This window comes from Boleophthalmus pectinirostris, unplaced genomic scaffold (assembly GCF_026225935.1).
Source record: "Boleophthalmus pectinirostris isolate CB_2022bp ecotype Guang Dong unplaced genomic scaffold, ASM2622593v1 HiC_scaffold_7, whole genome shotgun sequence".
NCBI classification, from domain to species: domain Eukaryota; kingdom Metazoa; phylum Chordata; class Actinopteri; order Gobiiformes; family Gobiidae; genus Boleophthalmus; species Boleophthalmus pectinirostris.
The window spans coordinates 15,824,890-15,840,528 of NW_026571473.1; the positions used below are offsets into that span (position 1 = coordinate 15,824,890).

General features: G+C 37.0%; 1 protein-coding gene across 1 annotated transcript; it reads left to right on the forward strand.

The window, feature by feature from the left end:
- Positions 1-777: 777 nt before the first annotated feature.
- Positions 778-8,006, forward strand: LOC110160141 (cystathionine gamma-lyase). The gene is made up of 12 exons (XM_020924774.2): positions 778-1,051; positions 1,538-1,619; positions 1,947-2,042; positions 2,120-2,229; positions 2,400-2,534; positions 2,638-2,695; positions 2,776-2,853; positions 3,043-3,195; positions 3,965-4,086; positions 4,160-4,212; positions 4,967-5,105; positions 7,391-8,006. The coding sequence occupies exons 1-12, from the start codon at positions 872-874 to the stop codon at positions 7,406-7,408; spliced, it is 1,224 nt and encodes a 407-aa protein (XP_020780433.1). The 5' UTR covers positions 778-871; the 3' UTR covers positions 7,409-8,006.
- Positions 8,007-15,639: the final 7,633 nt, after the last annotated feature.

Below are 15,639 nucleotides of genomic sequence, written 5' to 3' on the forward strand. Positions count from 1 at the left end.
ATGAACACATGTTGTAAACGTGGGAGCGGGTTGTAGGCTCTACTCCCGGGACATAGCCCTGCTACAGTTTGTGAACTTGTTAGGAATAAAAATTATATAACCCCATTTCATATGACTGCTATGAAATGCTAATGGAGTTTATATCCAAGTAAATTAAATGGTCCAAACCCAAACTAGAAGACTACCTACGCAAATACTAGTGGTCTCTATGGTGTGTCAAAATAAATGTAAAAATATTAAAACTTGAATTTGTACTCGAAGGAGAAAAATATACCATAAAACAAATTAGTGTTAAAAGTCTATAAGTCACTATGTGTAAAGGAGCAAGTTCTCCCTCTGTGGGGTAAACAATGTATTACAGAACAGATTAATATTACAGAGATACAGAGAGAAAATACGCACAGTATCGGCCTATTGGTTCTCTTTATGCATAGAATGCGTATATTGTAAGATATGGCATACATATTGGTGATACAATATTTGGGGTACGTGCCTTTACAGTTTAATTGTGTAGCATTTCTATCTAGGCCTATGTACAGGCCTATATAGCCTATAGTGCACACTAGATACAGTAGTATTTACACATGGGAGAGTAGCGGTACTACTCGTAGTATGTTTCCTGTGTGTAGTGGATTGCATCAGTGCCTCTCCTAAAGCCAGCGCGCTTACATAGGAACGCAAACAGTGTGCCTGGGTCACATGGGTTGGACGCCCCCGCTCGACCACCAATCGCAGACGCTCCGTGCTTGTTGATGCGCACTGATTGGCCCGTAGCCACCGTGACACATGGCTCCGGTAAATGGCTCTTCCCTTTAGCGTAAAGCTGTACACTCTTTAGCCCATTTCTCTTTTGACTCAGGACTCACAAGTTATGGAGACCAAGAAGGAGGATCAGAGCGACCTGTTCGCCGGCTTTCACACGGTCTTTAAATCGTTTGCCACAGATGCCATTCACATCGGTCAGGAGCCAGAGCAATGGAAATCAATGGCCGTGGTGCCGCCAATATCTCTTTCTACCACGTTCAAGCAGAACGGGCCAGGAAACCACGCTGTAAGTGATATGGTTTGGTTATGCGCTGGTTATTTTAGTGTGTGCTGTGAGAGCGAGAGGGGGCGACTATGTACTGAGCATGAGCCCCAAAGGAAACGACAAAAATCAACATTGTTTTAAATATTAGCTCATATATCCAATATCCTACACGAGATATCGACTGCAATATTCTTTTATCAATGTTTTTGAGTGTGTTTTATTGTGCGGGACCCCTACGGCTCAAAACAGATAGACGTGCCATTACATGAACTCTGGTAATAATTACAAGAACAAATAAAGTACTCACTGCTTGTGAATGTGTTCAGATGTTTTTGTTCACACAGAGTTGTCTCTCTGTCAAGGCCATGTAAGGTCTGTTAAAGAACATAATGCCGACGCCAAACCAGAATGTCTGCTACAAGCTTTACTTTGATATCTTAGATGAATGTATAGCACTCAAGTACATTGTATAGATTTTTGTTCACGTGTCTTATTTGACTTGTGTAGGGCTTTGAGTACAGCAGAAGTGGAAACCCAACCAGAAATGTCCTGGAGAAGGCTGTAGCAGCTTTAGATGGAGCCAAGTATTGTAAGTGAACTCTTTATTTTAGCAATGCCTAAATTGTACTATTAGTTAATCTTTATCATCTTCAATATCAGATCCAACCGTGTAATCATTACACAGCACAAGCTGATTGGTACAATATCGGAAACAATAATGTCACATGAAAGGAAGGCGCATACGCTTTATGCTCTAGTTAAATTAAGGAATTTATTACAGCTGACATTTATTGAGTCTGACATAAAAGTCAATTTCACTAGAGTTTACTGCCTCCCTAATGTTTCTGAATAGGAGAAGACAAAAGTTACACTCTGTTGTTATTATTATTATTATTGTTTTTATTATGCATTGCAGGTCTGGCTCTTGCGTCTGGACTTGCTGCCACAGTTACCATTACCCACATGCTCAAAGCTGGTGATGGGATAGTTTGCATGGATGATGTTTATGGAGGTTTGTCAGGTTTAATGAAACAAGGCTATCTAGAATAAAAGTATCTTTGTTGAATTCAAATCTTACTTTTTTCCTAGGAACAAATCGCTACTTCCAAAGAGTTGCTGCTCAGTTTGGTCTTGAAATCAGTTTTGCAGATTGCACTAAACCAGAGCTGCTCAAGGCTGCTATTAAGAACAACACAAAAGTAAGAGGAAAACTGCCTTCATCAGCATGAATAAGCAAGTGAATTGGGTGTGTCCCAATTCTGTCACACTATAATTGCTTTTTAAACAGTCTATTTACTACTTCAAACAGTCACAGTTGCCTCTAGTCTTATTTAGCACAATCCTAAAACAAATGTATTAATTGTTTTAGATGGTATGGATTGAAACCCCAACCAACCCAACAATGAAAGTTGTGGACATCCGAGCCTGCTCAGATTTAGTCCATGAACACAACAAAGACATCATTGTAGTAGTGGATAATACATTCATGTCAGCATATTTTCAGGTGAGAAATTTTTTTCATTGTATTTTGAACCTGTTTTTTAGGATGTAATTAAATTCCTATTCATGATGTGACAAGTTGTCAAGTGAATTATGTTTCTCCCCAGCGACCTTTGGCACTAGGAGCTGATATATGCATGTATTCTGCCACAAAATACATGAATGGTACAGTACTCTTCTATTTTCATACACCTTTCTTATTTTACTTACTGTTAATTTCAATTTTGCCTTCATCTACTTCACAGGCCACAGTGATGTAGTAATGGGTCTTATCTCTGTCAACGATGAGGCCTTGTATGACCGGCTCAAATTTCTTCAGAACGGTTTGTAAAATAAAAGGCGATAACTTTTTACAATCAGTATTTAAGTCAAGTTATTACTGATATATAGTGGTGAGCCAATCCAGTATCCAGTAATCCAGTATTGTAATTCAATTGTTAAAGTTCTGATTGTATTTTACACTGTATTTTCATGTTACAAAAAGTTTCTAAGCATTTTTGCTTTTCATTTAGCTCTTGGTGGAGTTCCATCTCCCTTTGACTGCTTCTTGTGCAACCGGGGCCTGAAGACACTGCACCTTCGTATGGAGAGACACTTCAAAAATGCAATGGCAGCTGCCAAGTTCTTAGAGGCTGATCCCAGGGTGGAGCATGTTATCTTTCCAGGTGACAAAATATATTCAGTGTAATAGGGAATAATCACAAGATAAACATATGTGTGCAGTTTAGAAGATAGTTAAAGGGGACATGTTATGTTCATGTTTATAAGGGTTGTTAATTATTAACTTAGTCAAAGTAGTATTTTGATAAATTCAAGCAAGTCTGAATAATCTTGCATTGTTTTACTGTTGAGGCCTGAGTGCTCAGAAAATGTCTGTTTTCATCTAGTCTTTCCTTGAGATTAGTCAAAAAATAATAATAAATCAGACTCTGGGGCATATATAAGGTTAAAAATACTACATAAGCAAAAAGACATGTAAATGCTTGTTAAGGTGAAATCCCATTACGAAGAGGCTGTTCTACAGTTTTGAATATGAAGTCAATGGATCTGACTGACAGAGGGGCGGCTGCCATGCCAATTGGCGCCATCGGTCCTTCCGACCACCACCATCACTCATGCACACACCACTTTAATAGTAGGCAATGTGGGTGAAGTGTCTTGCCTAAGGACACAACAACAGCTATTCCCACTGGTGCCCCACTGTGGCACCTGATTTTCCCAGTGGTCTCCCATCTCAGTAGGCCCTGCTTAGCTTCTGAGATCTGATGGGATCAGGCTTTTACAAGCCGGTATGGCCATAAACTAGTGTTCCAAATCAGTCAAAAGTTCACACAATGAATTAATAAAAGGTTGCACTTAAATCACAAACACTGATAACATATTATTTAATTTTCTAAATAATAAGACTGCATGTATTTTTGTTTTTTGTAATAGGTCTCCCTTCCCATCCACAATATGATGTAGTGAAGAAGCAATGCACTGGATGCCCTGGAATGATCACCTTCTATATTAAGGGCAAACTAGAGCATGCGAGTGCCTTCCTCAGCAACCTCAAAGTAACTAGTCATATCATTTTTACTCCATTTTACTTAATCTGGACTCATTGCGTTAATGTTATTTGTGTTTCAGATGTTTGCAGTTGCTGAGAGTCTTGGTGGATATGAAAGTTTAGCCGAGCATCCGTAAGTTAACTAAAGCTCATTGTGCTGTACACTTTTACCACTAGGGGGAAGCAGAGTTAAGCAAATAAAGCACCTCTCTCTCACATGAGCGCTGCTGATAACTTGGGTTTCCATGCTCTTTGACATACATTAATTTCCTGTAGGACTACAAATAAAAATAGAATATTGCAATTTTTCTAACAAGTATTGTGATTGAGATTAGATTTGCAATTAATGTTTAAAACGTAGCATTCTGTTCAGAGTGCACACTGTAAAACAACAATAAGCAACATTAGTATTTGAGAGATTGAAATCTCAATTGCAATAATAAAATAATCCCATGTATTACAGAACTAAAAATGCAAACATATTACAGTTTTGTTGGTAAAAAAAAAGAAAATATTTTTTATTGTTTACAGGACATTCAGTTGTCTAAATAATTGACCTAAATACCTTCTAGTCTTTGCTATGTGTTGATTGTGCTTACTATAATTGAGGTTTTGATATATTGCACAGCCCTATTCCCCTAACCTGAATTGTTGTCAATACTTGTTTAACTTTTAACCTATTTTAACCCAAATGTGAACCTTAAATTATGTTGTTGACTTAATAATGAAGGATTTGCCTAGGGACCTGATTTTTATTCTCGTAATGGGACAGGTCCCCATAAAGTGAGTGTGCAGAAAGATTTTAGTCCCCACAATGTGATAAATGCCTGCCCATTCTCCAGCGTTCAGTCCATCACAATAATTCTTTTTATGCATTTCTTATTTAGAGCTATTATGACCCATGCCTCAGTGCCTGAGAAGGAAAGGGCTGTTCTTGGGATCAGTGACACTCTGATCAGGCTGTCTGTGGGGCTGGAGGATGAAGAGGACATCATTGAAGATCTTGCTCAGGCACTGGCTGCAGCTGTAAGTATTTGAGCTCTGAACAATATCATAAAGAAGATCACAGATGTAAGTGTTTCTCATTAATGGAGGAGAGTGTGCTGCCCCCCATAAGCAACATTTTAACCAAGTAGTCTTAAACAAGCTGAGCCATAAATAGGTATTGAAATTATACTTTCTGCATGATGTGTTAACATAAATACATAGATCAAAAACACACCCAGATTTGTGTTTTATTCACATTGTGTTTCTTTCACACAAACCATGCATATTTTAGCCTGAGTTCTTTTGGAAAATTTCAGCCTTGGATTTGCTAATCTCTACAAAACAAAAGTTAAAAGGTAAAAGGCAGCTGTTCACTTGAAAACTGACGACATCAGAAGGTGGAACAGAGCATTTTGAGGTCTAGAAATGGAAATGGACTAATAATAAAGGGTTACCCAAACATGTGTCTTTCACTCAAACAAAACAACTCCAGATATGTTTTTTAGTATAGTATGGCTAAAAGCTCACAAGTTTACATAACAAGTCCTGTGTTTACATAACACAGGACCTTTAATCAGAGTTTTGTTTTGTAGAGACAAGTAACAAAAAAAAGGAATACATGTATTCCTTAAGGATTGCCTGTGCCACTATAGTCTTGTATAAAAAAAAAAAACTATATTTTTTCTGTCCTAGTCTAAGTCTAGTTAAATTAACAAGGTGACTCTGATATGTGGCTTGCTGGGTTTTAATCATTAATCAAAGAATTAATGCACTCTCTGGCTCTGTGCTTCTTTCTAAAGCTTTGTAAGTGTCGGTGATGGTAATGACGATAATCTGGTTTTGTGTAAAAGCCACATCTGTCAGAATGGAGACAGATGAGCAGTGAGGTGAATAAACATTCATACTCTGACCTGACATTCAATTTTATCTCAGTGTCCTAAAACCTACCATAAGCTCCAATAGAGGATGAGTCAGGACAGAGTCCATGCAATAAATAATTTGTACTGTATATGATTGGTGTGGTTTGAGATAGAGTACATTATCACACTCTGTGGCGGTAAGTAGAGTTGCCTATAAAATGACCATCTTTCTCCTCTTCCAGTTTACAGAATTGGAACCTCTTGGGAGCTTTAAGACATGTTAGAATGTTGTCACCTCTTCAAAAACATAGCTGGAGTTGTGCTTTCTTTTATTCACACGTTTGTGTCAAATTTTATTAGTCTGTGTGCAACTCTAAAGTTCAAAATGGCTTTTACCATGGACGGCAATTTCGGGGCTGAAATTATCTAAATGATTCCTGTGAAGTTGTATGTCATTTAAAAACTCAGTACAACACTTCCTGTATTACCACATAACATCACTAGTCGGAACAGAGTGTTTTCTGTTTGAAAGAAGAACTCAGCCTAAATAAGCAGAGTTTGTTTGATAAAGATGTGTGAATGAAACAAAACAAGACTCCAGGCATGTTTTTGATGAGAAAACGACAAAACAGATCAGAAAATAGTGCGATTATGGGTCCTTTAAATACTTGCCTATGCTATAGTAATTCACTCCATAGTTTGTGATTCTAAGCTATTTCTGTAACCTCAGCTGCCCTGGGGTAAACACAGAAGCGAGGCTGCCAGTCTGCCCCATCTGTCCCACAAACCATTACTGATCACTCACACATCACTTCAATCAGTGCATTGTGTCGCTGGGCAAGACCTTGCCTTTGTGTGAATGTGAAGTTTGAACCTCCAACCTTTGGGCTGATGGAAATTTGCTTGGCCCCATATCACATTGGTGCAGTGCCCAGATCTGCATGCACTAACATCTGCTCAAAAGAGAAAAAGATCCCCAAATAATTATGTGTACCATATCTATGTAATTATATAATATAACTACTGCATTCTGTTAGTATTGAAAATGTGATATGATTTTTGGGTAATTCCCTATCCTTGGTAATTTAAATTTCCATGAAGCCTTTGTGCTGCTCTTTCTGTTGTATCCAGAGCATTGGTCAGTTCCTCATCTCCCAGTTAGGATCCATGCAGCCTGAATCTAAACCGCTTAGCTGCCAATCTGTAGCAAATGGAGATAGATGCACTTATTGACTCTCGGCAGACCCATGCTTGATGAGCCATGAACCTGATTGTGTGGGACAGCAGGTTGTTCTTCCGGTCTCCTGTTTAGAAACATTTTAGTCACTTAAACCACTATCTTTATAATGGATAATTTGTGCATTGGTGTGGCGGAAAACCAAATAGTGCTAAAGTCTTGCTTCCTTGGTTCTAGTTCAAGACTATTGATCTTTCTGCGTATTTGTGCTTGTTCCCTTTACGTAGCACCGAGAGAAGAACTGAAGTGTCTGTAGGGGATCCCTGTCAAGACTCGAGTGTGGGAAACAACTCCAGACTGGAAAGATGAAGTAAAGAGATGCATCTGCTGTCGAGACTTCTGATTGTGAGCTGCATAGAATCAACAATCAGGGAACAAGTATATCTTTATTGTTAGTACTTGCATTTTTACATAGAGGCTTTTTAAATACTGTAACCTTAGTAAACAACAGTTGTATTATTATTTATCTCATGATTGCTTTATTTTTACATGTATCTGTTATGTTATGCTTCAGTTTTAGGGGATTCATTTACACAAATCAAAGATCATTTCAACTTGTACATGGCACAGAATGAAAGTGCTGTCCTTCTGTGAATGTTCTTTGCAGTTACAATCAATAGATTTGCATTCCAAATGGGGAGTGTTCATGAATTTATACGAGAAATGGTTCCAGAAAAAGTACAACAATGACATTGCGAAATGTACAGTTGAATAATAAAAGTTTCTTTAATAAAAATGTTAAGAACAATAATAACTGCTCAAGCATTTCAGATCTTCCAAAGAGCAATCTCCAGTATGAACGTCATCTGTGTCAATATGCTGAATAAAACATTTCAACTTGTTTTTGCTGGTGAATTCTCTTGTAAGGATGAAAGTCATACTCTTTCTTCCCCTTTCGGCTTCATTTTGGGCAACATGTACATTAATTGTCTTTTGTATACTGTACCTGACAAACCATTAAAATCAGATGTAAATCTGTTACCTTGTCTAGAAGTGACACATGGAAACACTGGTCCAGCTTGGGTGCCCAAAAATAAAAGACCACATTCAGTTTAGCTCTGGCTGCACAGATGGCTTTAAGTTGATGGATCCAGTGAACTATGTTGTTGCTTTAATCACTAAACTGCCACTAACTTTTCCTGATCAGGCGTGACACTTTCAGAGAAGAGATCTACTTTGGTAATGGTCCACTTCAGGTGTAATTTGCACTTACCTAGAAGTGTGCAATGATTTAACAACCAAAGCTGGTAGTGTGACTGATTAGAGCAACAGCCGGACAAGAATTCTTTACCTATATTGAACTAATGCAAATTTACAAGTGCAATCTTAGAATCTTAAACAGATGTGTTAGAGGACCTGCCACCAGCTAGTCTCTGTGAAAATGTTAATGCTTTGCCCAAAATGTTTCACAGTATAGCATTAAATTTGGCTCAATATTGCCAGCAGGTCAAGTTTCACAGGTCAGACATGAGAGGCAAACTCACTCATCATGAGAAGGCATGGTTTTTGACATTTTTGGAAATGTTTGAGCAAAAAAAACAAAAAAAAAAAAACAAAAAAAACAATAATATTAAAGTACACTATTTAGATGTGTATAATGTCATACTTTGTAACATTCCAGTACTAACAAAACCATCTCCATGGAGACAAGCAGGTACACCTTTAGTGCTAATAAAACAACTACTACTATACCAGTTTTCCTTTCAGCTTGTTTAGACTGGGGCAAAAATCCTTATTAATAAGAAAAGCAGGATCATTTTACCTGCTCCATCTCCATTTAATATTAAAGGACTGCTGAATGTAATCTGAAACCCAGGCATTAATAATACTCAGAGTTTACACGCAGTATCACGCAGTAGTAACTTTCTGCAGTAGTTTGAAGTATCATTTTCTTTTTGAGTGCAGCAGATGTGATTGTAATTCATACTACGGTGACTTGAGTAGGTTTGGCACACGTGAGTTCCTCCACACTGTTTGATAGGGCCTTCACAGACACAGCCTCTTCATATCCTTGTTTGGGGAACACATCTGTCAGCTCAGACGGAACACAGACATGACTCAGTGGAAGTCTGGGCTTAGGGAGCTCAGTTCAGACGTGACAGCAGCACTATTCACTGATCCGGACACTTATTTTGAACAAAAACATCTTTAAAATAAACATGAAGTGGCTAACTCCATGGTTACTGTTCTCATGATTAGATAAGGTTTCTTGGAATACCTTTTTTTTTTTTTTTTTTTTTTAAAATTGGAGTCCAAAAAAGGTTGTGCCAGGATGATTTTAATTAATTCCCATGAATCTGCAATGCTAACTATGCACAAATATTATCTCCCTATGTCATAATAGAATAGAGCAGGCATGTCCAAACTATGGCCCGGGGGCCAAATGCGGCCCTCGGACACATTTTTCTTGGCCCTCAGGCTTCCAGGTAAATTGGCCCAAATGACCTTGCATCAATTAAAAAGTAATTTTTTGCTGCAAGTTTTTTGAAAATCTACCTTGATAAAGCAAATATTTAATATTTCGTGTGTAGTTTAAGGATTTTAGCATGAATAAAGACTGATTCTAACATGATAAACAGACACATATTTCAATTATTCCCTGTACTGAGCACCAGTCTACGGTCCTCGATCGGCCCTCTGCTTCATCTGTGTTTAGAAATGTGGCCCTTGACGAAAAAAAGTTTGGACACCCTGGAATAGAGCTTTACTGTGTTTGTAAAGCTTTGTAAAGTTTTTACGTTGTTGATACATTAATCCAAACACGTTCATTTAGTCTATTTTTATACACTAGCCACTAAAGCCACTTGAAGTATTTTACAGTATCCAAGTACTATTATTGATGTGTACTGCATAAGCATGGTAAAATACCAAAATACTAATCAATACTAAAACTAGCATCAAAAGTATAGTAATTTAAAAAGATCAGTATAAATGAATAGAAACATTGTTGAATGTTGTTGATACATATAATAATACTACATTATAATCATAGTATATCAGGAATGAGCAGGTTATCAAGTGTTTTCCTTAGTGCCAAAATCATATCCAGAAACACTATTTTGCATAGTATTTTACTTGAGGCATAATGCAGGATTTTCATTAAGTCTATTGCATTTTATTATCAAATGTCCATTTGGAGAATAAGATGCTCATTCCTCATTCCTTAGTGTTGCTTAGATATAGATGTACTCTTTGAGACCTAATCATATGAAAACTGTAGCCCAGTCTGTATTTGTCCAAGAGCCATAATGACTTTTCCCTGAACCCATTACCTCCCCACCGTTAAACCTGTGTTTGCAGAGAGCTGCAGGGGATATGCTGTGTTAGTTTAACATTTTATATTGAGGATGAGTAATTACATCTTATGTTGTATCTGTCTCAAAGATATAAGGTATATATCCATTTTGTTGTATGGTATTTTACTTGACAGTTGCTTAATGGCAAACTGCACTATGATTATTGATGCTAATGACTAGGGAATTGGTCTAAATGTTACTGACTGATAACACAGAAGATATAATCCAAATTTACACTAGCTCCTCTCTAATTTAGCCTTCCTGTATAATTATGAATCATTTTTGAAATAGTCAAATGAGTCACCCAAAAATACTTATAAAGGAACATAACAGTCAAATAAATAAAATACTGTATACACATTTGAAAAGAGCATAACATAAAGTGTAGCCCAACCTCAGCCCACTGTCACAGCCCACCACATGGTAGTATACAAGTTAAAGCAATAATTAAAGTTTTGCTATTGTTTCATTCCATTGAAAGATGGTGTTTTCTAAAATTATTTATTTATTTATTTATATTTTTTTTACTTGATACACTTGGGAGAACCACTCTTCCATGTTGGTAATGTCAAGCAAATCAAGAAGCCATTTTTGTTTTGTTAGAAAATTAGGATTTTTCCATCTGTAAGCAATAAGACATTTGGCTGCAGTGAGGCCTGACAGACAAATGGGTTTCTGCCTGACAGACTGAATAGGAGCGTATTTGGTACGTAAAGTACTGTTGTCTCTAAAATACAGGAGAGTGTATGTACAACATCTTTCCAAAAGGCTGCAACCCCTGGACACTCCCACACCATATGCAGGAATGGTCCTACAATGTTTGCTAACCATAGTTTTTCACAGGAGAAGGGCTCATTAAAAAATTTGCAAAAGAGATATACTTAGTGGACATGGATCTGCCTGATTTGGTTAAATAAATGTATAAAGGATGAGTTGGAAGAGATGTAGTTCTCATTACTGTACGAAACTGAAGATAGAAAGTGAAAGAAGTGCCCGGAAGCTTAAATGTTTTCTGGATGTCCTGACAGGACTGAAGGCCCATAGTGCTAAATATATCACCAAAAGTGTGTTCTCCATTGCTGCTTCATTGATTGAAATTTATTGGTTGTTTAGATCATTTGAGATTGAAATTGTGAAAAATGGGACACTGTGTGTGCCAATTTAATTGTATTTTGTGTTTCTCAGCAGTTCTCTGTACTAAAATAGCGTCTGTTACTGTTGGATTGAATTTGTGAGACACTTGTTTAACAGGTACATTTGAATATACCAAGTCTTCCAGTGTATGAAAATTAGCAATGTTTTGTCCAAGTTCTTGCTCCTTAATTTAAGAGCAAGTAAATGTCTAGGCTGTGCGCTGCTTAGATAATAATTTTATCTACTTCTCAGTATTAGGAAATTAGCCTTAAGCATAAGTAGATCATTAAGCTCTTTGCATAAGAGTTCTGAGAAGTTTCTTCTCAGTTTGTGAAACTTTTGGTTTCTATGTTTATGTATTTTGCAGTAAAAGCAATCAATTTGTTCCTTACACACCCCTTGAGCGTCTTCCATAAAATGCTTGGATCTTGTTCTGAAGTTAATAAAAATAAACTCATCAATCATCAATATGTTTCTTCATTTCACTCACAAAGAGATCGTTTTGCAGCAAGCCAACAGGCTGCCCATTTTGGGGTAGCGGATATTAGTAACCTGCATATAATAGCTTTGTTATTATTTCTGAACGATCATGTTTTTCCATTGGACGGCCTTTGACCAAATGTCTTTCAAGTAATGACAAATGATTAACTTTCTACTTTGGCATCATGATTTTGCCTAATCTTTCCCAGATAAAAGGGCAGCAGGCCATTAATTACCTGGAACCTGGCGTGCTGTTTTTAACATCCATTTGTTACCTTGAGACTACTGAGAACATATGAATGCCCATTTCACCTTTTTCCTTGAATTAGATGGATATTTCTGGAGAGTTGTTATTAAACGGATCCTGTTCAGGCTAAAATGGAAAAATTAAGCCCATTAAGTGGAAAAGGGTATGTTCCATTCATTTTAGCCTTCAAATTATCTACTATGGAACTAACCAACATACAGCAGCTGTTTTGCCTTTGTTTACACTGGAGACCTTTCGCCCCCTGCTGGTGATTTTATGCATGGGAATCATGATGGCCTTGAACTGCGATCCATTAGTTCTATGTATCACTGGATGTCCTAAACAGAGCACAGAGCATAAACATTGCATAATAGTACATGTAAAGCCAATAAATCTTTGGCTCACACACATCTTCTATAGTTTCAAGACATTTTCCCTTTAAGAATCAGAAGCCAAACATTCTTATTGTAATATTGATAACGATATTGATTAAACTGTATGACGTGATGCAGAAGCTCAATATGGCTGCATTAACCTGAAGGTTCAGTGTTGCATTATGCAAACAAGTTAATTAAGGAGACTTTTCTAATGCACATATATTAAGAAATTGAGAGAAAAAAAATGGAAAGGAAACTGAACAGACGGTGAATTATAATATCATTTATGACACACTGTGCACTTTCAGGGGTTTCAGCTTCCTGGTATCTGTAAATATTTGAGACGTCGTTGCCTATTCAAAATATACAGTGTAATATTTTTGCTTAAAAGTATGACTTGCTATGGCAACTGTCCTAATTTTTCATAAACCTGAAGTACACACTGACTGTCCTACAGTATTGAAGTTTTCAAATGTGCACAGGGCCCATCCTAACTGTTTATAACTGTATTTAATGTGTGTGTGTATATATATATATATATATATATATATATATATATATATATATATATATATATATATATATAAATTAATCATATAATCACTATATTTCTATATTTTATTTGTATACATGTACATGTGCATTTGTTTAACAATGCTTTATTTAACACCAGCCTTTTGCTATTTTTGCTACTTATTATGAATGTATTATTACCATTACTAGCGAAGGGACTCCACCTGCTCGTGTCTAGAATGTTCACAGTATAGATTAAACCTAGACAAGCAGGTTTCAACAGTACACTACGTTACAATTCAGATCTGTGGAGAGTCGACCCTTTCCACAGAGAGAATTAATGTATTTTTGAGGAATACGAACATGTGTAATGAACAAATGGTAGACATGTTTAATGTCATACCATTGAACATTCCAGGCAAATAATAACACCTCCATGGAGACAAGTAGGTAGCGGACCCTGCCCCAGAAAAGTTGCACTGTGCATCTTTTCAAGTCGAAGGGATATTGCAAACGTGGAGCCTTTTTTTTTTTTTTGATGGATCTCCTGTGGTCAGTTCCAGTGGAGTTCTGCATTGTACTTTTTCTCAGCGTGGTGGTAGATTATGAGGAGACCATGCAGAAAATTGGTGTTGTTTTCCATTAACACCTCCATCTGCATTTTATCCATGCCATATGTTAACTCCTTAGGACTATCAGAAACATGTCAGATCTTGGTGTATGGGCATGTATTTCAGAAATTGAAATTTTCAAGCTAGAGGCGACAAGTTGCCTGATCTTGACCCTGTCTGAGTGAAACATAACATCCATTATTCACACCCAGGCTGGTAGAGTAGTTTGTAGTGGACATGGGCCGGCTGACGGAGCTAGGTCTGTCTCCATCACAATCCATCTATGTTTCATTCATCTCCCTTGAGCATCTTTCTTGCTTGCTCATTTTTTTCCCAGTCAAATCCTAACCACACTCACTGCAGGGTAAAAGTATCAAAAACACCAGGCAAGCATCAAGAGGTTGTTTAACATCACATTCAGACAGTGATGGTGGTTTAATTTTGTTTATACAGCATACAAAGTTGACATTTGCACAGGAACAGACCAGCCAAGTCAAATATAAATATGTTTAAGAGCTATAACAATTTGTGTCCAAAGCATTGAACCTCAAACTCACCTTTTAAAGCATATTAACAACATCTGGAAAGTGTCCAAGGATTATTATTCTGTACACAATGAGCCGAAAGCCTTTGGCTACAATCATCGTCCTTTTATGATGCAAATGCACTGCAATAAAAGAGTACATGACCCGAAGAAACAAAATAACATTCCATTATGTTTTATGACTGGATTAAATTGAGCATAAATAAATTAGTTCTGGCAAACATCTAATTCTAAGTGTTCCTGACTTAAGACGAGTAATCCTAGCATTCTGAATTATTGGTCTGATTTAGTCATCATTCTTAAGTATTCATATTATAAGAGAGTCCATTAATCATTTGCAGGCATGTTACTTTGGGGCAGCCATATTGAGACAGTGTTCTCCCCGCCCATCACCAAAAACCCTCAAGCACCAATCAGAATTAATTAAAAAGTAACATGAGAAAAGACTGCAACTGCACTCAAAAAAAGGCCATTAGGCCAAGTTACAGGTACGATCTCTGGAGATGCGAGCCTGCTCACTGTAAATACATGTTTTTTAAAAAGGCTGGTAACATGAAGAGGCGTTTATGGTCTCTGCTTGCTCCTGGGTGAGATTTGTTTGTGTCCCTCGACTTTCATCTAGATGTTGAATGGGCTGTGTCTGAGCTGATAACATCTGTGGAATAATGGAACAAATTAGAGGCAATACAGGCACAAATTGGAGGTGCAAATCACAGCATCACATGAAATTTAGTAGATATGCTGTAGTTCAGCATAGTTTAAAACTTTGAGTTCAACTGTAATGAAAATTGTTTAAGACAGCTATAGAACAGAGAAGATGACCTTTCCTCACAGATTTCGAGATGCATCCTATATGGGACTATACAAAACATGGCATTAAATGAATCTTGCATTTATTCATTTACAGGTGTTTGTATGGCTAAGAACAATAACAAAGCATTCATTCTGACAGTGAGCCTGGTCGCCTCTCCACAGATCTGAAAAGAAAATGTCAGACTTAATTTTGATACTAAGAAATAGGTTCAGTATTGATTTCCACAGTGGTCTAAAGTAGATCCAAGGAAGAAGAAAACAAATAGAAAAGCTATTGATGAAATGTTTCTATTTCTATTTGTTTATTTTTTTCTTTTAGTATCTGGTTATACATTTCTGACAACTCTGAAAGGGACCTCATCTTACACAATATCAAATGTAAGGAGTTCTCTTTTCCTAAGATAGATAAACACGTATTTCCTAATTTAATTTAATTTATGTCTCACTGTATATGTCCATAA

Bases quoted from the DNA above. Each gene is read 5' to 3' on its own strand.
- LOC110160141 (XM_020924774.2), top strand. From the start codon at position 872: ATGGAGACCAAGAAGGAGGATCAGAGCGACCTGTTCGCCGGCTTTCAC. The intron at 1,620-1,946 runs GTAAGTGAACTC...TATGCATTGCAG, and splicing joins TTTAGATGGAGCCAAGTATT to GTCTGGCTCTTGCGTCTGGA. The intron at 2,535-2,637 runs GTGAGAAATTTT...GTTTCTCCCCAG, and splicing joins TCATGTCAGCATATTTTCAG to CGACCTTTGGCACTAGGAGC.